Source organism: Stegostoma tigrinum, chromosome 14 (genome assembly GCF_030684315.1).
Source record: "Stegostoma tigrinum isolate sSteTig4 chromosome 14, sSteTig4.hap1, whole genome shotgun sequence".
NCBI classification, from domain to species: Eukaryota; Metazoa; Chordata; class Chondrichthyes; order Orectolobiformes; family Stegostomatidae; genus Stegostoma; species Stegostoma tigrinum.
Genome location: NC_081367.1, coordinates 67,884,080 through 67,909,132, shown reverse-complemented (window position 1 = coordinate 67,909,132; position 25,053 = coordinate 67,884,080). Strand labels below are relative to the sequence as shown.

At 44.2% G+C, this 25,053-nt stretch overlaps 1 protein-coding gene across 2 annotated transcripts in view; it reads right to left on the bottom strand.

Annotated features, from left to right (window-relative positions):
- Window positions 1–4,090: 4,090 nt before the first annotated feature.
- The window catches only part of wwtr1 (WW domain containing transcription regulator 1), a 175,844-nt gene continuing 154,881 nt past the window's right edge, over window positions 4,091–25,053 (bottom strand). For both annotated transcript variants that reach the window (XM_048542168.2, XM_048542169.2), the window contains 4 exons: window positions 22,070–22,266; window positions 8,887–9,032; window positions 8,618–8,715; window positions 4,091–7,696 (listed from right to left, as the gene is read on the bottom strand). In XM_048542168.2, coding sequence (XP_048398125.1) covers window positions 7,491–7,696; window positions 8,618–8,715; window positions 8,887–9,032; window positions 22,070–22,266 — 647 coding nt within the window. In that variant the 3' untranslated portion in view covers window positions 4,091–7,490. The remainder of the gene's footprint in view (window positions 7,697–8,617; window positions 8,716–8,886; window positions 9,033–22,069; window positions 22,267–25,053) is intronic.

Sequence of the window (25,053 nt, the reverse complement as noted above, 5' to 3'; positions counted from 1 at the left end):
GGTGACTGTCTGTGTGGTGTTTGCGCGTTCCCTGTGTCTGCGTGGGTTTCCTCCGGGAGCTCCGGTTTCATCTCACAGTCCAAAGATGTGTAGGTTCAGTGGATTGGCCATGAAAAATTGCCCGTAGTATCCAGGGGCGTATAGTTTCGATGGTTTGGCTACAGTGGATGCGCTGATAAGGATGTGGGCTGGGTGGGATGCTCTTCTGAGGGTCGGTGTGGATTCAATGGGCCAAAAGGCCTGATGCCGCACTGTAGGGATTCTATCATTCTACCAGTCAACCAATAAGTAATTTGGGACAAATGTCTTGGCTCTGATAGTGCAAGGACTATGGATCTTCCTTGTTATCAGCAAAGTAATGTCACTGAGAACAGAGGTGAGAGTGTTAACAATAAGATGCTTCATGCTCAACCATTATGGCTACACACAGAACTTGGGAGAAAGCCAAAGCCCCTCATAGGAGGGAGGAGGAAGGGGAGAGTGGGTGCCTGGCTAGGGAGCTAATGTAGCATCGCTTGTTACCCCGTGGCAGAGGGTGAAATTTGAATGTAATAAATATCTGGAATTAGGAGTCTAACAATGACTGTGACTCCATCGTCGATTGCCGGAAAAACCCATCTTGTTCACGAATGTCCTTTTAGGGAAGGAAACTGCCATCCTTACCCAGTCTGGCCTACATGTGACTCCAGACCCACAGCAATGTAGTTGACTCTTAACAGTCCACCGGGCAACCAGGGATGGGCAAGAAATGCAGCCTGGCCAGGAATGCTCTCATCCCGTGATTGAATAAAAAAAATTTAGTTTGGCCATCCAGAGGTTGTGAGTTGGAACATAGTAAAATAAGGGAATTGAATTGATTCTATTTTTTTTTAAAATCCCTGTGATTTATGGGTTGGCATCAGCGGGACTGGCCAACAAAAGCTGAGGACTGTGGTCAAATTCCTAGTCTGCGACGCCAATGAACCTGTGGATTGCTTCCTCCGAGTCCAGCCCCACAGTATATGAGGGTTTGGGGGAGGACGGTTCTTTAATAGACTGGTAGGGTTCAAGTCAGCTGTGGAGGGGATTGCAAATGTTCTGAAACTAAGCCACAACCTACCCGCTTCCCGTTCAAACACTCAAGGGGCCACCTATTAAGTATTCGACTATGTTAATGAGGCTGGTTGCCTCAGATTTTAAAAGTCTCTTTGAGCTGCAGTCCCTTACAACCACAGACTGCAGTGGCTCACAGACCCTGAAACCGAACTGTTTATTTTGCGGCGCTGTGGATTCTGTGGACGGTGCAGGTACAGATCGTGGGCAACTGCACCGCATTTTTAGCTACTCAGAAAGTCTTTCACTGTACTTCAGCCATACGCTCCAGATCTTTGGAGGAGTGTGGCCAAATCAACGGGCTTCATTGTGGATCTGCTCCTGGGCCTGGCCGGGCCGTTAATAAACAGGCCCAGGCAGCGGGTCAAGGAGGTGGTCATCTCTGCCAACTGTCTGTCGCTCTACCGCCATTACGCCTGTACCCGGTTTTCCTAGGAGAGGGTGCACACCGTGTCCGTCATTGCTTTCGATGCCTTTAGAGAGAGATGGGCAACACAGCCAATACATTGCTTTATTCCCCCTTCTAACTCCATTTTGATTTAACCCCTTCGTCCTCAAGATATTACCTCCCCCTCACTTTTAATGATTATCATTGTCATTAATAGGCTTTGCACATAAATATTGAACTGGCTGCAAGGGTGTATTTACTGGTGGTGGTTATTAGCTTTAAAAAACAGGTAATAAACATCTTCAGAGATAGTAGGAGCTGCTGATGCTGGAGAATCTGAGATAACAAGGTGTAGAGCTGGATGAACACAGCAGGCCAAGCAGCATCAGAGGAGCAGGAAGGCTTCAGATCCTTTCTGAAGAAGGGTCTAGGCCCGAAACGTCAGCCTTCCTGCTCCTCTGATGCTGCTTGGCCTGCTGCGTTCTTCCAGCTCTACACCTTGTTATCCCAATAAACATTGATTACTGGAAGGTCACTCAGTTGTGTGTGATAGCACTTAGGGTAAAAAGAAAGAAAGATTTTTTGATTCCACACCTAAGGATGGTGTCTCAGTGGACAGCACTACTGCCTGCCAGCGCCAGAGACCCAAGTTTGATTCCAACCTTGGCCCAGATCTTGAGCTGCGTAGTGTTTGCTCATTCTCCCCACGTCTGTTTGGGTTTCCTCTGGATGCTCTGGTTCCTCCCATTGTCCAATGTATATTAGGAGCATTGGCCATGCTAAAATTGCCTGGTAATGTCCACGGATGTGCAGGTTGGGTGGATTAGCCATAGTAAATGCAGGGGATAGTGTGGCGCCTTTCTTTGAGGGGTTGGTACAGGCACAATGGGCCAAATGGCCTCTTTCTGTCCTGTTGGGATTTTATAACAGGATTTCCCAGGATTCAGGAAAAACCCGACACAGCTGAAGGGACTCAGGATTGCATGGATCCAACACTGTTTGCAAGGGTGTTGCAGTGATAATTTCCATACCCCCTGGGCCCAGAGGCTTGGGTTCAAGTCCCAACTGCTACAAAGGTGTACAATGACACCTCTGAACAGTTTGATTCAGAAATACCTTCCAGCACTGTTGTGCACTAGGAGGAGTAGGAAAACATTTCCTTTGGGACCTCAGAACCTCCTTCCATCTGGTCGGCCTATTATTGGTGGCTGCAAATTGACCCCCACCTTTCTTAAACAGTGTTCCTAAGCACCTTAAACTCTTCAAACCCACAATCCAAATCCTTGTTAGAGAGATAACATAGTGTGGAGCTGGAGGAACACAGCAGGCCAGACAGCATCAGAGGAGCAGGAAAGTTGATGCTTCAGGTTCTGAAGAAGGATCTCAACCCAAAATGTCAACTTTCCTGTTCCTCTGATGCTGTTGTGCTCCTCCAGCTCCACACTGTGCTGCTCAGAGAGGCGTTTTGTTTTCTTCTGACAGTTCTTGTGAAGTAGAGGAAGGAGTCACACAGTAGAGTAGGTTGAAAGAAGAGGATGCTAGCCCTGGTGATGACTGGGGTCTCTGTCATTGCAGCTATAGCCATGAGGGCAGAGATACAAAAAATGCTGAAATTTTAAAGACTTGCATTTTTGTAGCGCCTTTCATGGCCTCAGAGCATCCCACAGTTTTTCACAAACAAGGAGACTGTTGCAATAGAAGAAACACACAAGTCAATTTACACATCATAAACTCCCACAGCAGCATTGAAGCATCAGATAACCTGACGTAGGTGCTGGTGGAGTAATTAATATTAGAGCCATAGAGACGTACGGCAAGGAAACAGACCCTGAGGTCCAATCGTCCATGCCAACCAGATATCCTAAATTAATCTAGTCCCATTTACCACTATTTCGCCCATATCCCGCCAAACCTTTCCTATTCATGTGCCCACCCAGATGCCTTTTAAATGTTGTAATTGTACCAGCCTCCACCATATCCTCTGGCAGCTCATTCCATTCACACAACACCCTCTGTGTGAAAAGGCTGCCCCTTATGACCCTTTTAAATCTTTTTCTTCTCACCTTAGACCGATGCCCTCTAGTCTTGGTCTCCCACAGCCCAAGAAAAATATTGGTCAGGATTCCCCTATCCATCTTATAAATTGCGCCACGCAATACTGTACGTTCAGCGGAAAGGGGAAGGATCCTCTATTTGACATTTTATCTGAAAGATGACATGTCTGACTGTGTAGCATTTCCTTTGTAGTTAATTTTGCACTCAAATCTCCACAGGTTTATCTACCGCATCATCTTATGACTTAGCACGGACAAAACATACTGGCTCAGAGGCTAAAACATGATCAGAGTCAATACAGTGTGGAGCTGGAGGAACATAGCAGGTCAGGCAGCATTAGAGGAGCAGGAAAGTCATTGTTTCAGGTTTACGCCTTTCACCAGTCCTGCTGTGTTCCTCCAGCTCCACACGGTGTTATCTCTGACTCCAGTATCTGCAGTTCTTGGTATCTTTAAGACATGACCAGAGTTAGAGAAGGTGACAATGGGGCAAAATCATGGTCTTGAAAGGAAGATTTTCACCCAGAGCAGCAAAAATAAGAACAAGACAATCATAGAAGTTAAAATCCAATTATATTTATTTTTTTTTAAAGCTTGTTGTACAAGACTTCAAGGATTTAAACCAGATCTGTTTACATACAATCTGTATGCATACCCTGCTATATGCAATGCTCCATACATTTCAGTACAAAATAACCCAGATTCAAAACATAAGGACACATACATGATACACTTTCACACTGTATGAATAGATCAAGCTATCTATGGAAAGGTTCATACTGTACTAGAAGTAACACGTTTTAAGTAATTATTCCACAAAGCTGAAAAGGTTCACACAGGTTTGAATGCCTCCATGCAAGAAAATCTTGCCTGAATGGCATTCAAGCCGTACTTCTTCTGCAGGTCCTCCAATATTTAAAATGCTGTTATTATTCCAGCTTCCTCATCTGTTCCCTTGTGCATTCCTATTTTCCAAATCTACCACTCCATGCAGTTCCTCATTATCCATATAGACGGTGCAACAATTTTGGCTGTACACTAACGTCTGTGATAAATATCGCACTCCATTCACTAAACTAGGTGTGAAGTCATGGTCACTGCAGACAAATCTTTTGGATAAATGACAATTCGCTTGACCGGCTACCAGAAGTCAGGAGGTCAAGGCAGATTTTGCAGGCAAGGGCTACTTCAAGTGACACCAGTCCGTCTGAGGAAGGGTCACCAGAACCGAAAAGTTAACTTTGATTTTCTCTTCACAGACGCTGCCAGACCTGCTGAGCTTTTCCAGCAACTTCTGTTTTTGTTGTTGACACCACTCCCTCTGAAATCAGTCTCTGAGTAACTATTACAAAGACCCCCCTCACGGCCCGTGTTTGAGTATGCAATGGTATTGCTATAGCATGAGCAAAGGGTTTGGTGAAGGTGCCAGAAAAAGTCAGTGGGTTTGTGTGAATTCTGGCCAAAATGGAAAATGCTCAATGAATAAGGGCTAAAAGTGCAATTCATTCAACTCACATTAAGATTCTGAGCTTTGAAAATCAACAAAACCAGGCCGGTGCCAATTCCACAAGGAGAGGCCTCCCCAACTCTGAAGGACATTGATAAATTAAAAATGATATTAAAGAAATGAGGAGAGTTTGCTTATTCTGAATTATTTTTACACACTTTCAGGCCATGCACCACTATCTGACTTCTACCAGGTGGAATGAAATGAGTGTCCAGAGTAGACCGCTTACCATCAGTATTACTTTTACCAGTAGCCGCTGCTTTTGCTCCTTGCTCTATGACTCAAAGCCTTCACTACTGTATTGGGCTCCTGACACACAGCACTCTCTCCACTTTCTAAAAACACACACAATCAGAATCTTGAGCAAACGGCAAGTGCGCGATATGATATTTCAGCAGGGACAAGCACTCGGTCACCCAATGACCCTTCACACATCAGGAAACATTGTATGCTTATATATCTCATTTATTCACAGAGTGCTGGCTGTTCCAGGGAGTCAAACCCATGTACAAGCCTCAAGAATGAACTGGAACTAAGTATTGAGGCTTGTGGGGAAATGAAGCTCATCATTTCTCATCCAATTCTGCATCAACATCTGTTCTACTTTTCCTATTACCAAAACCTTTCTGAAACTGCTCATCAATGTGATTTGTTTGTCTAAGTGAAGGGATGATGGGTGAGGGGTGTTCCAGATGGTGCCTGTAAACTCCAGACCCAAAGCTGGCACCGAATCTGAATGCTGGAAGCCCCACCTGAGAAAGAGCAGCCAACAAAATGGTCACAGACATTTAATGTCATTCCGCCCATCCAGCACTGCTACTTGCCACACTTATGGAGCACAGGCTGCACTATCATGTGTAACCTCACCTTTTAATATTTCAATCATTGATTAATGTTTGCCGAAATTTCATTTACTTTCGTGTCAGCATTCCTCTCCCCCTGCCATCTCTGTGAATTGCACATGGTGCTGTCTCTCCCTGTGGGAAAGGAGTTACTTGTTCATCAAGTGGAATCTGGCAGCTTCTTGTGTACTGTCCATCAAGCACTATGTTACAGTGGGGGCATCCTTCTATGGCCCTTCAGTACAGCATTTTGCAACATTCCCTTTCCACTCCTACCTTGCACAAGACAACTCATTCCACCCTGAACTTGACCCACCCCAATCCATTGCAACCTTACGACTTCCATTACTCCAAATTCTCACCTGATTACCAACAGAAAAGAAAGGATATTGTCCCTTCCTTTTTAAAGTATAACAATTTGAGTACTTGTCTTGATAAAAATCTAAAATCCAAGTTTCAATATGATAATAATTAAAAAAAGGTTTTTTTTAAAAAAAGAACTAAGTAGCCACTCAATAAAAATGTGGTAGTTTTTTTTCGTTTGCAAAATCTATTTTTACAGAACATAACATTGTAACATATCAAACTATGAGGGTATACAGTTATATATTTATCTACGTTATAATCTCGAAGCCTTTGAAAGATACGAGTTTAGAAGCTAACGGCTGTGATGGTATTCAGGGACCCATTACACGTTCCCCTGACCACTATTTGGACAGAGTCACTAAAAGCTGTTTGCTTTAAATGGTTTAGCAATTCTGTTAAATTTAGCAGAGAAAGGAATGCGATGGGAATGTGGCAGACCTGCATCTGCCTTTGCTGCCAATATGGGCACCTAGGCCTTGAGAATTAAGTAATAGCATGTAATTGAGTAATACAGAACTGCAGCACGAGCCACTAAGAGTACAATAGCTCCCCTATGTGCAAATGGCGACTAATCATTGCCACGGTGACAAAACTCCAAGCCTGGACATTCTTTGTACATTTTTCTTTTTGATATAGAACAGTACAAACAAATTTTAAAGCTCTGTTTGTATTAAATAGCCGGTAAGTGTTTGGTATCACTCCCATTTTGCTGATAAAATGTCACCACAACTATTTGATTAACAACATCCCCCCCCCTTTAGCCTCACCTTCCCCAATGTGTTGCTTTCAAATTTGAACCAAACAGACTCCAGTCATGTGCTATTACACACACAAATAAACACGAGTGGCCAGTCTCTTTGGTTCATTTTCATCTTTCATTTGGCTGCTAAGAATATAATATTAATAATAATGGACCAAGAAATCATCCAATTTGCCATGCAAAATAGGATAAGCAGTGAAATCTTTGATCTTCTACTAGCGGCTAACCCCATGAATACATGGAAGGTCAAAGAAATTGAAATAGTTCAAGAATATAGTTCATATAAAGTTCTGCTAGCCATCTTTTCTTTACTTAAATGACAAGCATATACCACTTTGGGGTGTCAGGGGAGCATAAGAGTCATCAGGCAAACAAAAAAGCGCTACTTGAGGCAATCTGCCTCTGATCCAAGCAGAAAAGGTAACTTTTGTCTCGATTTTTATTTTTGTTTTCTTTCTTTCCTTCCTTCTTCCTCGAGTGCTTACAACCAAGTGAGGAAAGTCTCTTTCGGATTGAGGCTAGACTCCACATCGGGCAAGATGTCTGACCCGAAGGGCTCCTGCAGGCTTGGCATCAGATCCTCGCCTTCCAGAGTCCCGAGATCCACATTGGTTCCAGGCAGGGAGTCCAGGAAATCGGGGAAGCGACTGGGCTGATTTGCTGTCATAGTGGTCTGCCCCATGTCTCCTGCAGACAAAGGAAAGAGCTTAGATGGAGCTCCATCAAAATCTAACGCATCAAACAGTGGCATGACAACCCAACCCAAACAACCATGACAACCCAAACAAGTCCACCTTATGAAACAGCAAACTTCTACCAAAGACCCGAGTCGATGTAACATAAGATCTAGGAGCAGGAGTAGGCCATTTGGCTCATCTAGAAAGTTCTGCCAGTCAATAAGATCATGGTTGATCTTTTCATGGACTCAGCTCCACTTACCCATTCGCTCATCTTTACTCTTAATTCCTTCACTGTTCAAAAATCTATCAATCTTTGCCTTAAAAGCATTCACTGGGGTAGCCCCAAATGCTTCACTGGATAGGGAATTCCACAGATTTGTTGTGGGGCATGTTGGCGTATCCTGAGGCTGGCGCAAAAGATTCACTTCTTTCAAGCCTCTAACTTGTCCAATGATTCGATAATAAGTGGTCTTCCCAATTTGAAAGGTGTGTAAACCAGAACATCCAACCAATTAAAAACTAATCCCCATGCACTTCCATAACAGAAAATGACTTTAGGCCAACCTACTTACCACTGACTTTCACAGATCTCTTACACAACATTTCCCATTGTATAGACTTTTAATGAGTTAAATCATTAAAAATGATAAGGATTCGGGTGCAAGCTTTGGATTTATAAGTACCAAGCTAAATTCAATGTAACCATCGCAAATAGAGATATTCAGCTTATGTTAGAGGGACTTCTCTTCGAGCTTACATCAAATTGCTTGGAGTTAGATTCATACATTATGGGAATTTCTAAATGTTAAACCTTAAACCAAATCTTAATCCAAATACACGATCAGGGATCAGTGGTATTAATCCATCATAGATCTGCAAAGTTCAGTATTATACAAGAAAAATAAAAAGACAATGAGGCTGAATTCACCTGTATCCATTTCTTCCACATGACCCAGAAAGTCTTCAGGTGTTCTTCCTAATCCTAAACCACTGTCTGCACTTGCCTGCCGTGAGTGATATGGTCCACTGTGTATGAAAGCCAGCATGGAATGGCGGTGATGGTGGTAGGGTGGGTGGGGAGGTGACGGAGAAAGGAAACGCTGTTATTAACATGGCACTAAATCAAAGTCTCTGAAACAAAAGCAAGCTGCCGGCCAATTCAGGAACTCCTTCCGCGTAAGTTGAAAGAAAGCTTACCTGCTGAGGAAAGGATCGGAGCCATTGTTTGTAATGGCATGCATCTCTTGTGTCATGGTCGGTGTAGAGACTGCATTCTGGGCTGTGGAGATGTTATCTGATTCAATTGGAATCTGATTGGGAATCTGATTGTACAGTGCCTTCTCCTGAAAGAAACACAAAGGCCGTAACCAAGTGCTTTCCCTAAAGAAAATAGAATGCCCCTCTACATAAGAACAAGCTGCACTTGTCTCAGTCAGACAGCTTAAAAAACAACATAGATGACATGCCTTGAAATGGACAGACAAACGCACGCACATGCATAGCATCTCAAAGTTACACTGCCAACAAACACTTTTAATCGTAGAGTTTCTAATCTTGTATGATGTTCCCTTATCTCTTTGCCATTCAGTATTAGTATCCTGTGACTATGCCTCAGGTAGTATGGGGACCGATATTAAACTTTGCACCTGATTAGAAAACTGATGGTGGGATTCAGCTGTCTGTTCAACGCAACAGAAGTGATTTTTTTTTAATCATTCACAGGATGTGCGCGTAACTGGCAGGGATAGCATTTATTGCCCAACCTTAATCGCCTAGGGGGCAGTTAAAATTCAACCACATTGCTGTGGGACTGGAGTCTTGTGTAGGTTAGACCAGGTAAGGATGGCAGTTTCCTTCCCTAGAGGACATCAGAGAAATAGATGGGCATTTCCTGACAATCGACCATGGTTTCATGGTCACTGCTGGGCTCTTCTTTCCAGCTTTTTCCCAGATTTGACATGACAGTCCAGGTCCCCGGAACATTATCTGGGTTTCAAACTAAATAGCCTAGCGATAATGCGGCATGGGAGCTCAGTGATTAGCACTGCTGCCCCATAGAACCAGGGACCCGGGTTCAATTCCAGCCTCGAATGACTGTCTGTTTAGAATTTGCATGTTCACCCGCATCTGTGCGAGTTTCCTCCGAGTGGTCTGGTTTCCTCCCACAAGCCAAAGATGTCCAGATTTGTTGGATTGGCCATGGTCAATTGTCTGTTGTGTCCAGGGATGTGCAGGTTAGGTGGATCAGCAAAAGTAAATGCAGGGTTGTAGGAATAGTGTAGATGATCTTTGGATGGTCCGGTCAATGCAGTCACAATGGGCCGAATGTTTATCTCCCATTATTCATTCACAGGATGATGATGTTACTGGCTAGGCAGCATTTATAACCCATCTCTGCTTTTCCTGACAATCAACAATGGATTCATGGTCATCACTAGATTCTCAATTCCAGATATTTTATTGAATTCAAACTCCACCATCTGCCATGGTGGGATTTGAACCCAGGTCCCCAAAACATTATCTAGGTCCCTGGATTAACAGTCCAGGAATAATAGCACCAGACCATTGCCTCTTTCCACACTGTAGGGATACTGTGATTCTATGAATGCAACTAGGCCAAGGCCTCCCAATAATGCAGTCAGGTTTTGGAGGGATCTGAGTGCCTATTAGTTTCGGGCAATTTCTTTCCCCTTTTAGATAGTGTAGGGGAATGGGCTTAGATGAGCTCACAGGTCGGCGCAACATTGAGGGCCGAGGGGCCTGTTCTGCGCTGTATTGTTCTATGTTCTATGTTCCAGCCCAGGACAGAAGTTGGCGCAAATACAGAGCATAAAATGTGAGGCTGGATGAACACACCTGAGATGCTGCTTGGCCTGCTGTGTTCATCCAGCCTCACATTTTATTATCTTGGAATTCTCCAGCATCTGCAGTTCCCATTATCGCAAATACAGAGGAGGTTGTTTTTACGTAAAGATTAGAAAGACAAGCTAAAATGTTTCAATTATGGGTCTGCGCTTGCCAAGGCTGTGCAGACTGTTCCTGGCAATCACTTCACATGATCACCCATTGTCCAAGTGCCTATGCAAACAGCCATTTCCCACCCACCAATTATGAGAACATTCACAGCCATTACTCTAAAAATAATCTGACATTAAAAAAGACTTTATTTAACACCCCTTCTCTATTGTTTCTCTGGGATGTTTTCTGCCATATCCTAAAGATTAACCTTTAGAATCCAGGAAGGGTGGGCATTGTGGATCTACCAGTCAGAACGTGGGTTGCAGCAGTTCAAGATGGCCGCTCACCTCACCACTACCCTCCACAGGGCAACTAAGGACGGTCAATAAATACCGGCCCAGCCAGCAATGCCCAGAGCTCATAAGTAAATAGAAGAAAAAAATCTCTGCACACAGCAGGCTATATCCATAACATTAACCAGTCCATTCCCATCATGGAGGCAGACAGACTGGCTGCATATTTATGATTTTCTTTCGGATTCTCTGCATTTGCAGTTTCTTTACTTTCACATTTGATTTGCTGAATTTCTCACCAGCTTCCCTCCAAGTCAGGACAAACACAGCCATGTTTAAAAATGGCTACCTACATTCCAAAGTGACCCGCTCAAGTGTACTTTAGCTGTAAGGCACATGGGCATGCCTTGGTATGGCAGAAGGTGATTGCCAAATTTCCAAAGAACAGTCATTTTGGGCTCCTGACATTAGCTCTGTTTTTCTCTCTCCACAGATGCTGCCAGACCTGCTGAGTTCCTCCAACTCTCTCATTTAAGGCAGAGAGAAGAAAACATTTTTTCTCTCTCAAGAATTGTGAGTTTTTTGAGTTCCTCAAAAGGCAGTGGATGCAACATCTGTATATATTTTTAAAACAGAGGGAGATAGATCTTGATAAAGGGGATGAAAGATTATTGGGAATATGCAGGAATGTAGAGATGAGATTAAAATCAAACCAGAGTCTTATTAAATGGGGTAGCAGACTTGACGGGGCCGAGTGGCCGACTCTTGTTCCTTGTTCATATATTTGTCTATCTTGGTAAAGACAAGTTTGTTCTTGTGACTGACGTTCTTTGTGTTACCGGTACTTTCGGTTCCGATTTGAACTTTCCAGTTTATTTCTGCTGTTTTTATCGATTTAGGATTGGATATTTTCCACATCGGGAGGGATGAATTAGCATCTCTGTGTCTGTGGCATGCTATGTCAGTTACATGCCATGTATGTCACCAGAGATCCGTAAACTGGATTGAAAGCAGTTCACGTAACTCAAGTCAATGTTCACTGTGTCATCTTTCGCAGCCACCCCAAAAAGTGACACTCCCTATATAACATCGAGAATTGCATGCAGTTTGTGCAAGATTGATGAAAGTGATACAGGGACTGTGATGCTAATAATTACACTTTGAGACAGTTGACACAAAGAGGTGCCCGATGGAAAAGGAAGTAGGAAGGCTGCTACCTGTAAAATCTGTGATTGCTGAGGCATTGAATGAACTAATTGTAATCACAATTTTTTTTAAGAAATGTATTTTTCAACCCACTTTAAACACTTGAACGTGTTGGAAGGGGAACAGCTCACCAGTTCCTTGGCTCTTCAGAAAGAAAGCTGGATTACTTCCGAGAGTTCTGCGGGAATTAGTTCCCACGTCCATGCAGCTGTATCCCACTTGGGATTACACAGGAACAGGACGAAGGGGTAGATGAGATAATGGGAACTGCAGATGCTGGAGAATCCAAGATAATAAAATGTGAGGCTGGATGAACACAGCAGGCCAAGCAGCATCTCAGGAGCACAAAAGCTGACGTTTCGGGCCTAGACCCTTCATCAGAGAGGGGGATGGGGAGAGGGTTCTGGAATAAATAGGGAGAGAGGGGGAGGCGGACCGAAGATGGAGAGAAAAGAAGATAGGTGGAGAGGAGAGTATAGGTGAGGAGGTAGGGAGGGGATAGGTCAGTCCAGGGAAGACGGACAGATCAAGGAGGTGGGATGAGGTTAGTAGGTAGGAAATGGAGGTGCGGCTTGGGGTGGGAGGAAGGGATGGGTGAGAGGAAGAACAGGTTAGGGAGGCGGAGACAGGCTGGGCTGGTTTTGGGATGCAGTGGGGGGAGGGGATGAGCTGGGCTGGTTGTGTGATGCAGTCGGGGGAGGGGACGAACTGGGCTGGTTTTGGGATGCGGTGGGGGAAGGGGAAATTTTGAAGCTTGTGAAGTCCACATTGATACCATTGGGCTGCAGGGTTCCCAAGCGGAATATGAGTTGCTGTTCCTGCAACCTTCGGGTGGCATCATTGTGGCACTGCAGGAGGCCCATGATGGACATGTCATCTAAAGAATGGGAGGGGGAGTGGAAATGGTTTGCGACTGGGAGGTGCAGTTGTTTATTGCGAACCGAGCGGAGGTGTTCTGCAAAGCGGTCCCCAAGCCTCCGCTTGGTTTCCCCAATGTAGAGGAAGCCACACCGGGTACAATGGATACAGTATACCACATTGGCAGATGTGCAGGTGAACCTCTGCTTAATATGGAAAGTCATATTGGGGCCTGGGATAGGGGTGAGGGAGGAGGTGTGGGGGCAGGTGTAGCACTTCCTGCGGTTGCAGGGGAAGGTGCCGGGTGTGGTGGGGTTGGAGGGCAGTGTGGAGCGAACAAGGGAGTCACGGAGAGAGTGGTCTCTCCGGAAAGCAGACAAGGGTGGGGATGGAAAAATGTCTTGGGTGGTGGGGTCGGATTGTAGATGGCGGAAGTGTCAGAGGATGATGCGTTGTATCCGAAGGTTGGTGGGGTGGTGTGTGAGAACGAGGGGGATATTCTGTGGGCGGTTGTGGCGGGGGCAGGGTGTGAGGGGTGTGTTGCGGGAAATGCGGGAGACACAGTCAAGGGAGTTCTCAACCACTGTGGGGGGAAAGTTGCGGTCCTTGAAGAACTGGGACATCTGGGATGCGCGGGAGTGGAATGCCTCATCCTGGGAGCAGATGCAGCGGAGGTGGAGGAATTGGGAATAGGGGATGGAATTTTTGCAGGAGGGTGGGTGGGAGGAGGTGTATTCTAGAGCTGTGGGACTCGGTGGGCTTGAAATGGACAGCTGTTGTTTAAGGCCTGCTCATGCTTCAACCAAGGAGCTCAATGTGGAAAACGAATATAAAATAGTCCCTCTCGCAAGCCTGAGCTCTGCTTCCTGCTGTCACAGTGAAACCCCTTTCATCAGCATTTTCTGAGGACAGCAGCAAAGATCCGAAATGGTGCTCTCTCCTTTCTTTAATCAGTCATGTTTTAACCCATCGCCCACACTCCTCTATCCATTCCACCAACTCCCCACCCTCTCCACCTATCCCCAGTAGGGGTTACAATATTGCAACATGCAGGCACATCTAGCAGCTGCTGTTTACCGTCAACTTTCCTGCTCCTCTGATGCTGCCTGGCGTGCTGTGTTTCTCCAGCTCCACACTGACTATAGCATCAGCAGTTGTTACTTTCTCTGAGCTTATAGATTTGCTGGCTTTAGCTAACTGGTCCACACTTGTCTGCCCAACGCTGACCATTAGAATCACGAAGGATCTCTCCTCTCAAACAAGCCCATTGCCATCCTATTTTACTGGCCATTTCACAACAGATTTGTTGAAGAAAGAGACGCTTAGATGTTCTATGATTCTCTGCTGGAATCGTGTACTGTGTGCATAGGTGTAGAGGTCATTGAGATGACAAGAGCTTAATTGATTTATACAGCAATCTTCATGACTGTAAGTGATCCAAAAGCACTTTTGCAGTGCAATCACTTCAGGGAATGCAGCAGCCAATTTGCACACACAAAGCTCACACAAAAGCAAGGAGATAAATGATCATATTGTTAATATAAAAGCTGCAGATGCTGGAAATGGGAAATAAATACAAAACGCAGTACTCAAATAATCAGCAGGTCTATCAATTTCTGAGGAACAAGAAACAGAATTAACCCTTCAGCCACCTTTCATTACAACAGGTCTGGTCATTGACCTGAAATGTCAAAGATTCTCCACACAGACGGTCAAGGTCAGAAGTCACCAGGTTATAGTCCAACAGTTTTATTTGAAATCACAAGCTTTCAAAGCACTGCCCCTTTGTCGGGTGGAGCGGTTGTGATTTCAAATAAACCCTGTTGGACTCTAACCTGGTATCGTGTGACTTCTGACTTTGTCCAGCCCTGTCCAACACCACACAGATAGTGCCAGACATGTTAGGCATTTCCAAAGTTTTATTGTAAATGGTCACATCACCTTGTTTGCGGGATAAGTTTTGGCCAGGACAAAGACTTTCTGAATCTTGTTTAAAATAACCCTGTGCCACTTCTTTCATGTGAACAAATGAATTCTGTAGTGTAAACTTGAGACAGCAGTCAAGGTCTGAGTTTGATGTCTTGTGCAAAGGTCAGAACCTCTGAGCACCACACTGGTGTTTAATAATCAAGGATAGGGCACTGAGATTAAAGGCACAATCTCAGACCCTGAGAAGAAAGAGCTACTACTGAGCCACAATTGACAGAAAAATACCTGCATTTGGATCATACCTTCCACATTCTCAGAATATCCAGAGTGCTTCACAATCAATGAATCGGAATCATGGTCATCATGACTACATTGGCAAATGCAGCAGCCAACATAGCAAGATCTAACAAATATCAAACGAGGCCAGGTACCTGAGATAGCAAGAACTGCAGATGCTGGAGTCAGACATAACATAGTGTGGAGCTGGAGGAACACAGCAGGCTAGGCAGCATCAGAGGAACAGGAAAGCTGACGTTTTGGGTCAGGAACCTTCTTCAGAAAAAGGGTCCTGACCTGAAACATCAGTTTTCCTGCTCCTCTAATGCTGCCTGGCCTGCTGTGTTCCTCCAGCTCCACACTGTGATATCTCTGAGGCCAGATACCTGTTTTGGTGGTGGCAGCAGTGGAAGAATAAATATTACGTAGAACATGAAATTCATCCCCTATTATTCTTTGAATATTGCCATAAGATCTTCCACACTTTTCTCAACCTGAGACTGTTCACTGCCTAACATGCCTGTGGTGAAATATTTCATAACTAACTCCATATTTTGCTCCTGGGCCTAGATTTCTGATATGCGCCTTATTAGACTATTCTACACACCAGGACTGCTAAAATATGACATTTGCTGCAGAAAATTTGCAGATAGAGCATCACAAACACAAGAACTCAATTCCATCGGTCATACTCTCTCTTTAGAGGAAAGGAATTGTCACTCGTTTGTCTTATTTGTTGAATTGGATGCAAATAATGCTTTGACACTACTGAGAAAAAACAGCAAGGAGTTGTCTTGATGTCCTGGTCATCATTCCTCCTTCAATTAGAGCTGTCAAAAATAGACGAAGAAAGGGTCTCTGGACCCAAAACGTTGGCTCTTGCTTTCTCTGCAGAGATGGTGCCAGATCTGCTGAGTTTCACCAGCAACTTCTGTTTCTGCTTCAGATTTCTAGCGCCTGTAGTCCTTGGTTTTATTATTACCCAGTCTCTCTCATTCATTTGCTGTCTGTGTGACCTGATTGCGTGCGGATTGGTTATAATAATTACTCAGCCTAACAACAGCATATCGATAATAACTTGTTCAAAATGCATCCACTTACATCGAGTTAAAATCAGGCCCAGTTTCCAAAACACATGTTAGGATCAAACCCTGGAGAAACACAGAATCCTTTTTCTAGGGGTAGCACTAGGGAAGAGTCTAGCCTCATGGACGTGAGAAATTGGATCTTTCGAATGAGTGTTCTAATGTGCAACATTTCAGTGTAAAACACCTGCCAGAACAAGATCCCTTTTCTTTTAAATTTAGATTTTTGAATTTAAAAGTTTCTTGCACAGAAGTTAGGTGCTCCCTAATTTCTCACTGGTGACAATTCCATCCATTGAGCTGATAAACCCCACACTCGTGTGAGCTGATTAAGTGGGATAGTGCATTGCCCCACTTTGTGTAACTGCAAGGAGTGTTCGGAGATTCCCAAATCCGCACTCACCACCACAAGGAGATGATGAGGTAAATAGTTTCTGCTTAAATGCATCTTTGCTAAACAAGAACATGGGGGAGACAAGAATAGCATCTATCTCGGTAGCGTTGGACAATGAGAGGTGGAAGGTGACCTGGGTGAAGCACAAACACTACCACTAGATGGGCTGAATGGCCTGTTTCAGTATTGTAACTGCTTTGTGTCTCAAAGTAAGGTGTAATTGCAGTACGTTGGCTCAATGGGTAGCGCTGCTGCCTCAGAGGTTCGGTTCCTTGTCGGGTGACTGTCTGTGTGGAGTTTGCCCATTCTCCCTGTGTCTGCATGGGTTTCCTCCGTGTGCTCCGGTTTCCTCCCACAGTCTAAAAATGTGCAGGTTAGGTGGTTATCTAAGCTAAATTGCCCAAAGTGTCTAGGGATGTGTAGATTAGGTGGGTTATAGAGAGATGGGTCGGGGTGGGGTGCTCAGAGGGTCGGTACAGGCTTGTTGGGCCAAAGGGTCTGTTTCCACACTGTAGAGATTTTATGATCTATCAGTGCCAGGTAACCCAACTGAGATTAGTATCCAGCCTACTTGCCCCATACCACAAAGCATTCACAAATATATGAATCAGTTAGATTTTGATAAGTTTTGGCCACAATTCATTTCACTGAATCTGAAGGCATTGATTGCTCAATGATTGCTCTCGTGTGTCGAGTGTTACTGCACATATGTCAATGGTGAGTGAGCACAATGAATATTCAAGAGGGATGCCTGCTGCTGTTTGAAGCCTTGGGTCACCACACCTTGGATAAGTGTGAGAAGGACAGCCCCTCATGTTAACCTCAACTGCTGCAGGAATTGAACCCACACTGTTGGTATCATTCTGTATCACAAACCAGGCATCCAGCTAACTGAGCTATCCAACCCCTATATTACAGCAATACAGCAGGAGCCTCTGGTTTCCATGCTGGCCTTACCCCATAGCTAAGGTAAAGTGGTACGGAGCTGTCCCCAAAAGACATGTCCAAACCATCGAATTGCCAGTGGTGATTCGAGTATTTAAGAAAAATATGTGCAATAGCATTGTGGCTGAGAGGCAAATGGGAAATAAGAAGCCAAAAATATGTGCTTGCTCTTTGTGACCAATTGGCACTTTGTTCCCACTGTTAGTTCGCAATGCTTCAGATTTCAGCTCCTGCTTCTCTACTCTGGTATCTTGAGCTCAGTCCCTCACTACAAATGATAATTTCTTTTATGTTTTCCCAGGACAGGTATCATTACGATCTCTCTTAGTAGGGAGAATGCTTTCCAGAAATAGGGTTAAGACCATCTATGTGGTTTGTATAAATGATCTGAATGAGAATTTAGGAGGCATGATTACTAAGTTATGGATGACACCAATATTGATGGGAGAGTGCACAATGAATGTGGTTATCTAAGATTACAAAGGGATCTTGATTAATTGGGCCAGTGGACTAAGGAGTAAGATGGAGATATTGCATTGATGCAGTTAATGATAAGGCCCTGGGTAGTGTTAGCAAACAGAGAAACCTAGGGGTTTCAAGTACATAGTTTGTTCCAAGTTGTGTCACAGGCAGTCAGCATGCTTGCCTTCATTGCTCAGACCATTGAGTATAGGAGTCAGAAAGTCATATCTCCTCTGGCCTGCTCAATCCCAGGGTGTGATCATGACTGATCTTCAATCTTGGCTAATCTTTCCTACCCTCTCTCTATTTTCTCTCATATCCTTAAGGTCCAAAAATATGTTGACCACAGTCTTGAATTGACTCAACAGTGGAGTGTGCGGAGATCCAAGTTGAGGGAAGGAATGTCAAAGGTTCTCAACCCTCCAAGTGAAGAAATGTCTCGTGATCTCAATCTTCAATCTGTTTACTCTGAAAATGATGATGCCCCCTAGTTCTAGACTCTGCAGATAATGGAGGCATCCAGAGAATACAGGCCCATTCTACTCACTATTCTATATCAGGATCAAGATCAACCTACTTTTACATTCGACACGGGGTTCGATTAGTTTGGGTAGCTGGTTTATAATGCAGAGTGATGTCAACAGCATGGGTTCAATTTCCACACTGGCCAAGGTTTCTGTGAAGGACTCTCCTTCTCAAGCAGTTCCCTCACCTCAGGTATGGTGACCCTCAGGCTAAGCCACTACCTGGCCATCTGTCTCAGATGAGAGAGCAGCCCTATGGTCTATTAAGACAGTGGTGACTTTACCTTTTATCTTATGATCAATTAATTTCAATTTAGCAGAGGTTTCTCTTCTGTTGATTTCTGGAGTTCTTTTTGACAATAAAGCAAAATGTCTTTGCCATCAAATAGCCATCAGGTGTGTTTGTGAAATGGCTTTCCTATTTAAAGTCAACAAAAAGCAACTTTATTTCTCTCCTCCTGAAGACGACACGGGCCTGGCTAAACTATGAGGCCAGACGAGCACGAGCAGCCTACACGTCAATTGTAACTGATCTCCCTTTTTATCCCCATCAGTCCATCAGCAGATATACAGCCTCCTAAACAAACTGGCTGAGATCAGGCATGTTTTATATTGTTCACATTTTTTTTCTGGAAGAAGTTCTGAATGGAGTAAGATTTCTTTCTTTTTATTTAATTCTCACCTCTTCCTTGGGACCTCTCCCTCCACCAAGTACAGATTTCATTGATTTTGTTTGAGCGAGCTCTTAATGTTTGTGGGCACTTGACAAAGTAACAAAGTAATTGTTCACTGTGGGTGAAATCTTTCCCTCCTGCAATGTGAGGGTGAAAGTGGTAAAGAGGCCAGATCATCAGGCAGTTTAACACTGGAGAGATACTAACTCCCTTCCCATCATCTCAGAAATTAGCATCTGGGAATGACCCATGGTTGACTTTCCTGTTCTGCCACCAACTAGGACAGTTAAATTCTACATTCCCTCAAATTTTTGCTTCTGGGGTGGTACAGTGGCTCAGTAGCTCGCACTGCTGCCTCACAGCACCAGGGACCCGCGATTAACTGTGCGAATTTTGCCACATCTGCTTGGGTTTCCTCTGGGCGCTGTGCAGAATATATTTCATTGCCAGATTGTCACGGCATCATCCCTGGACCTCAGGTGGATGCTTACTGCCAGGAAAGGTGGCTGTTGTTTGGGGGGAGACATCCTGAACCTGAAGGTCATGAGGTGCTGAGGGGGCAGAAGTGAGGTCAGGCGATATCTCTCAGTGGGTATTCGCTACCTTTGTTCTAGCCACTTTGTACATTTTGAGGGGCTCAGGACAGTGTGCGGACCCAATGAACTCTGCTTCCAGAAGTCACTGCTGTGTGTGGAATCTCAGATCTCTACACAGCAGAATGATAAAATCCCTACACAGTGTGGAAGCAGGTCATTCAGCCCATCGAGTCCACACCGACCCTCGGAAGAGCACGCCACCCAGACCTGCCCTATCCCTGTAACCCTGCATTTCCCATGGCTAACCCAACTCACTTGGACACTATGGGCAATTTAGCATGGCCAATCCACTCTAACCTGCATATCATTGGTTTCAGGAGGAAACTGGAGGAGACCAACGCAGACAAAGGGGGGAATGTGCAAACTCCACACAGATAGTAGCTGAGGGTAAAGTTGAACCTGGGCCCCTGGTGTTATGAGGCAGCAGTGCTAACCAGTGAATCACCCCTTTTGTGTTAGTCTTCACAGTGGAATACACCAATAATATTCCAAAATTACTAAATAATCAAAGGGAGGAGAGGAAATAAATCCAACTATTATGAGAAAAAAAATTATTCGGGAAACCTAATGGGGTTAAAAATGGATACGTCCCCTGTGCCTGAAGGGATGCACCTCAGGACATTGAAGGAAGTAAGTACAGAGATAACAGATGCATTGATAGTGATCTTCCAAGAATCGTTAGATTCTGAAAAAAGCATCAGAGGATTAAAAAACTGCTAATGTAATACCTTTAGTCAAAAAGGGTAGGAGTAACAAAAGAGGGCAGCTCTGCACCAGTTATGTTAGTACCTGTTATTGTTATTAAAATTACAAAAATAACAAAGGAGTTCACAAATTTATGAGAGCTCTTGAAGAAGATACATAATTTAGATAAAGGGGAAGCAATAGATGTAATACATTCGGATTTTTCAGAGGGCTTTTGATGAGATAACTCATGTTAGGCCACTTAATAAGATAAGACCCCATGGTGCTGGAGGTAGTGTATTACCATGGATAGAGGATTGGCTAACTAATAGAAGACAGAAAATTGGGATAGAGGGTAATTTTTGACATGGACAGCTGTAATTATTGTAGTTCACAGGGATCAGTGCTGTGGCCACAATCATTTACAATGTTTACTTATGAATTGGATGAGGGAAGTGAATATATTGTAACCAAATTTTCCAATGACACACAAAAATAAGTGCGAAGGCAAGTGATGACACAAATATTTCCCAGAACAATACAGACAGATTAAGCAAATGGGCAAAAACATGACAGATGGAAAATAATGTGGGAAAATGTGAGGTCACACACCTTGGTACAAAGAATACAGGAGATGAATACTAGTTAAATGCAGAAAGGCTGCAGAAATCCGAGCACAGAGGGATTTGGGAGTACTCATGCAAAAATCTCAAAAAGCTAGCATATATTTAGTAGCAAATAAGAAAGGCAAATAGACCGTTGATCTTTATTTCAAAGTTAAACAGAGTACAAAAGTCTGGAAGTTTTGCTGAACTGTACAAGGCACTGGTCAGACCACAACTCAAAGGCAGTGAACAGTTTGGGCCTGTTATCTAAGGAAAGATACATTAGCATTGCAGGCAGTTCAGAGAAGGTTCACTTGGCTGATTCCAGGCATGTCGGAACTGCCTTATGAAGAGACGTTGAGCAGGTTGGGCCTGTACCCACTGGAGTTTAGGAGAATGAGAGGCAATAATATTTAAAAGCACAAGCTTCTTAGAGGGCTTGACAATTTAGATAAACATAGGTCATGTTTTCTCGCGGGTGTACCTAGGACAAGACAGCATAATCTCAGGCTCCCAATTTAAGACAGTGACAAGGAGAATTCTTTTCTGTTAGAAGGTAATGAGTCTGTGGAGTTCTTTATTACAGGGGGCTGTAGAGGCTCGGTCATTCAATATATTAAAGGCTGAGATAGACAGATTTTTAATCGTTAAGCCAGTCGGGGGTCATGAAAAAAAGGCAGGACGGTGGAGTTGAGGATTATCAGATCAGCCACGATCTCATTGAATGGCAGGGCAGACTTGATGGACTGAATGGTCTACTTCTGCACTAATGGTTTTATTCCATATAATACACTTAGCTACCAAACCAATGGAGAAAGCTAGCATTCAGGCATTTGCAAGGATGTCAAAGCGGAGATACCAAGGCTAAAGGGCTGGGATAGAAAGAGGTACCTGTCTCATGAGCTCCTGTTGCAGATGTTTAATCCTCTCCTTTTCCATCTGGATCTGTTGGAGACGCATCTTCTGTTGATGCTTCTGCTGAACCGTCATGGCACTGGATAGATTCATCATGGCCATCCGCGGATTCTGCGAGGGCACAACGGGAGGGGGTACAGTGGTGTTTGGCGTCATCTGCTGCTGGTTCATCACTAGGGAGAAAGGAGGAAAGCACATTAAGTCCTGCAGAGCGTGAAGTGACCATCCCACTACCGTGTAATGTTTGCCCCAGTGCGGACCAATCATGTGTGTGTGTGAACCATGTGATACCCAGGAAATGAGGTTGGACTGAGTGCAGGCCTATTTAAAATGATGGGCCCCGCACTGTTCCACACAGTGAGTACTTCAATGCTGCAGGAGATTCCCTGCTACAGACGTGGGCTGGCTTTGGATAGCAGCTACCTGGGCGCCTTCAGAAACGGTTCATGGAATGATGTAGAAATTACAGCACACATACAGACCATTCAGCCAAGCCAGGCTGTTCCAATATTCATGTTTCCCCCTCACAACTCATGATTCAACACCATCACCATTTCCTATTAATAATCCTTTCACCTAGTATGTTTGTTTATCTAGTTTCCCCTGAAGACATGTTTTCCTTTCTTCTTTTTTTATGAGTGTCGCTGGGGACCAACATTTTGTTGCCCACCCCTAACTGAGTGGCCACTTTGGACAGTGCGTCTGATAAGATCGCAGTCAGTTGAGCTGTTAACAAGGCATTCAACAAGCAACAATGACCATCAGTTGGGACCTTGACACAGCTGAGCGAGAATCTCACCACACCATCTGAGAAAAGTGAATGAGATTGTGCAAGATCTCGATGTTGAGTTAGGCCTTGTTGAACATCTCCCATCTCCCCCTTAATTCTACCACTCATCTTGCTATAGCCCACCCCTACACTTGAGCCTAGGAAGATACACCCTAGCTTCTTTATTAAATAATCCTGATTTATTGACTAGATTCCACAAGCTCGCATTTGAAGTCATGCCCTCAAAGAATTTGCCCTGAGCTCTGTTATTAACCCAGCAACATGCCTCCTCTGGACATCCACTTTATTCATTCACGGGATAAGGCATCGCTGGCTAGGCCAGCATTTATTGCCCATCCCTAATTACCCAGAGGGAGGTTAAGAATCAACCACATTGCTGTGGGTGTGCAGTCACATATAGGCCAGACCATGTGAGGATGGCAGTTTCCATCCCTTAAGGGCATTAGTGAACCAAATGGGTTTTTCCAACAATCGACAATGGATTTGTGGTCATCATTAGATTCTTAATTCCAGATATTTATTGAATTCAAATTCCACCATCTGCCATGGCGGGGTTCGAACCTGACTCTCCAGAACACTATCTGGGTCTTTGGATCAACGGTCCAGCAATAATACCACTAGGCCATCACCTCCACTATTACTTCAATCATGCTTCAACCAGGTGGTAGCTCGTTCTCACCATGTCTTCTATCAAACACTTATTATAATCTTAAAGACTTTTATCAGTTTATCAATTATTCATAGAACATAGAACATTACAGCACAGTACAGGCCCTTCAGCCCTCGATGTTGTGCCAACCTGTCATACCAATCTGAAGCCTATCTAACCTACACTATTCCATGTACATCCATATGCTTACCCAATGATGACTTAAATGTACCTAAAGTTGGCGAATCTACTCCAGTTGCAGGCAAAGCATTTTATTCCCTTACTACTCTGAGTAAAGAAACTACCTCTGACAAGTGTACTATATCTTTCACCCCTCAATTTAAAGCTATGCCCCCTCGTGCTCACCGTCACCATCCTAGGAAAAAGGCTCTCCCTATCCACCCTATCTAACCCTCTGATTATTTTATATGTTTCAATTAAGTCAACTCTCAACCTTCTTCTCTCTATTGAAAACAGCCTCAAGTCCCTCAGCCTTTCCTCGTAAGACCTTCCCTCCAGACCAGGTAACATCCTAGTAAATCTCCTCTGCACCCTTTCCAAAGCTTCCACATCCTTCTTATAATGCGGTGACCAGAACTGTAGGCAATACTCCAAGTGCGGCCGCACCAGAGTTTTGTACAGCTGCAGCATAACCTCTTGGTTCCGGAACTCGATCCCTCTATTAATAAAAGCTAAAACACTGTATGCCTTCTTAACAGCCCTGTCAACCTGGGTGGCAACTTTCAAGGATCTGTGTACATGGACACCGAGATCTCTCTGCTCATTTACGCTACCAAGAATCTTACCATTAGTCCAGTACTTTGCCTTCCGGTTACTCCCACCAAAGTGCATCACCTCACACTTGTCTGCACTAAACTCCATTTGCCACCTCTCAGCCCAGCTCTGCAGCTTATCTCTGTCTCTCTGCAACCTACAGCATCCTTCGTCACTATCCACAACTCCACCGACCTTAGCGTCGTCTGCAAATTTACTAACCCATCCTTCTACGCCCTCATCCAGGTCATTTATAAAAATGACAACACCGACCCTTGCAATACACCACTAGTAACTGGTCTCCAGGATGAACATTTCCCATTAACTACCACCCTCTGTCTTCTTTCAGCAAGCCAATTTCTGATCCAAGCTGCTATATCTCCCACAATTCCATTCCTCCGCATTTTGTACAATAGCCTACTGTGGGGAACCTTATCGAACGCTTCAAAAGTAAAAACACCTAGCCTGTTCAATTTTTCCTGATACTCATAACTGGTAAATTCTGGCTCTATCCTTGTAAACACACAAGTTAGTTTGAAATACAGCGACCCTTGTTAGACAAACAAAAAAGCTCATATGTGGTACAAGGTCACCTCACAGAGCTGCTGTAAGTGCCCCATCATTCAGAAGTAAGAGTGAAACATACTTGAAGCTAATGAGCTTGCATTTGAGTGACAAGGTACAGAACAGTGATTCGAGAATAATTTCCAAGAGTCCACTAGTGCGCTTAGTAATCAGTCTGCAAGA